Genomic DNA, 2,240 nt, shown 5'->3' with positions numbered 1-2,240 from the left:
GTTGTTTACAAACCTGAATAGCCGATGGATATGTGATCGATCTTTACAAACCACACTACGAAATTTTGCGTACAACAGGTTTTTCGGGCTGGTCTCGAAAATGCGGCGAATTTTCTCCCTTTGTTTTTAGAGCGAATTTTCGCACTGGTCTCGAAAATGCGGCGAATTTTCTCTCTTTGTTTCAGCGAATTTTCGCGCTGGGCTCGAAAATGCGGCGAATTTTCTCTCTTTCTTTTAGCGAAATTACGCTAGAAACATCGCGAAACGACGCTCGAATTTTCGAGCGAAATTTCGTCGAAAGTTCGCAGGGACAAAGAACGAAATTCGCGCATTTCGCTCTCATTACTTTTTCACAATACTGTACCATTCAATTCACATTTAATTTTATTAAAACAAAGCTCTATTGGGTTAAGATCTGGAGAATATGAAGGCGTATATAACAACTCAATTCCCATGGTACCAAACCATTCTTCCAAAATCTCACCTCCTTCAAAATGATGAGAAGATAAATTATCCATAATAACAATGTCACCGACTTCGAGACACGGTCTACCCGTCTCAATGTTTACACTTTCACCTGCCTCTTGAAAAAATGAAAGAAAACGGGCTGTGTTTGTAGCCTCGCTTACGATACTATAATACTCTGGGCCATTCAGAGAAACCAGCATATTTAAAGTTGTATTTGGAGATTCGAGTTTCCTCCCCACTTCTACACATCGTGATCCTTTCGGGCTGTGTCCATACGTGCGAGTTCCCACGTCAGGAATCTTTATTCCCGCTTCGTCGAAAAATTTCAGGTTCCTTGGATCTTTTGAAGATACGTAATTGATAAACAGCTGAGTATAAAATAAGTTATCTGGGGTGAATCGCTCCATTGCCACTTTTGTAAGTTTTTTTCGTGAATACTGGTCACCGGAAGGTAGCCTGCTTTTTATGGCTCGTGAAACGGCCGACATTGAAATTTCTTGTCCTCCAAGTTGTTCTAACTCCTCCATTATTTCAGAAAGGGACATGGATGGAGAGTGGAGCTTCAAAACTTCAATGAGTTCGCGGTCATCTTCCTTTAGTTTTTCGAATGTCAAGCCTCCTTTAGGTTTCGGCGTTGTTATCATTTCTTCGCAATATCTAAACCACACCGATTTTACCGTGTTTACAGAAACACGCAACTCCCTTGCAAATTGTGTAACACTCCGTGGAATATAACCCGTAATTCTGTCGCCTCCGTCTCTGATAATGCTATCAATGATCAAGAATTTAAGATCTTGAGCCAATGCCACTCCAGGTCTGTAACTTCTGCCAAATTGGTTCACTTTTCTCGCCTCCATTCTAGTAAGCTTAATTTGCAAAACGTATATATATATATATTTAAGTGAGCGGGCAAAACTGGTAAACATGCACAGGACGTGATCAAAACATGACCTTTTGGCGCCAAAAACGTTACCAATTTGGTGACCTGACTGCTAACGTTTCATTGGTAAAACGTGACAGGTATGAGACTAAACCGTTAACGTTTGAAAAGTAAAAATACGCGCAAAATTCGTCACACTTCAAGGATGGACGCAAATGGTAGTAAGGTCTTCTACGACGTTTGAAAACATCAGGGCAAATTATCTATTTTTGAGCGAGATATTAACATTTTTGTAAGCTGCTTAATAAGATGTTCTGGGTATTCTACTTACGACTACATGAGGCAAAATAATTTGAGTCGGGCAATAATATGTAAACAGGATAATATGATAATATTAAATGATAATATAATATGTAAGGAGTTAGCTCTTTGCCATACAGTTCATGGACTGGTCTTCCAACTCCTTGAGTTTGAACGATTTTTGACCTGCCAAAGCAGAGAAAATCCACTTTCTGTGACTCGGAAACAAGTTGTCTGCCATATTATGTGTTCATTCATACACAACGGACAGCAATTAGGGCTAAAACAGGGGGAAAACGTTCAGCGCACGCTTCTCTTTCACTTCGTTCTTCGTTGGAGTCACTGCAATCACTCCATTTGGCTTGGTAACCTTGTCTTTATGTCCTTGGGGGGGTTCAAGACAAATTTTCAAGGGCTGTAAATACACGTGGTATTGCATCATCTTTTTTGCATTTCAGCAATATTGTTCTTGAGAAATCAAGCGTTTCGCATCTTTAGAAATGGAAAAAGAAAAGAATCGATCTTTCAATGCTTTGAAAATTATTATTATTCCTTACCACAAAGAATGTAAGAAATTCATTGATGTTATTAC

General features: G+C 39.4%; 1 protein-coding gene across 1 annotated transcript; it reads right to left on the bottom strand.

Annotated features, from left to right (window-relative positions):
* Positions 1 to 350: 350 nt before the first annotated feature.
* Positions 351 to 1,325, bottom strand: LOC137995873 (uncharacterized). The gene has a single exon (XM_068841337.1). It carries the CDS (start codon positions 1,323 to 1,325, stop codon positions 351 to 353), a length of 975 nt encoding a protein of 324 aa, XP_068697438.1.
* Positions 1,326 to 2,240: the final 915 nt, after the last annotated feature.

This window comes from Montipora foliosa, chromosome 3, assembly GCF_036669935.1.
Source record: "Montipora foliosa isolate CH-2021 chromosome 3, ASM3666993v2, whole genome shotgun sequence".
Taxonomy (NCBI): Eukaryota; Metazoa; Cnidaria; class Anthozoa; order Scleractinia; family Acroporidae; genus Montipora; species Montipora foliosa.
This window is presented reverse-complemented; position numbering and strand designations above follow the sequence as displayed.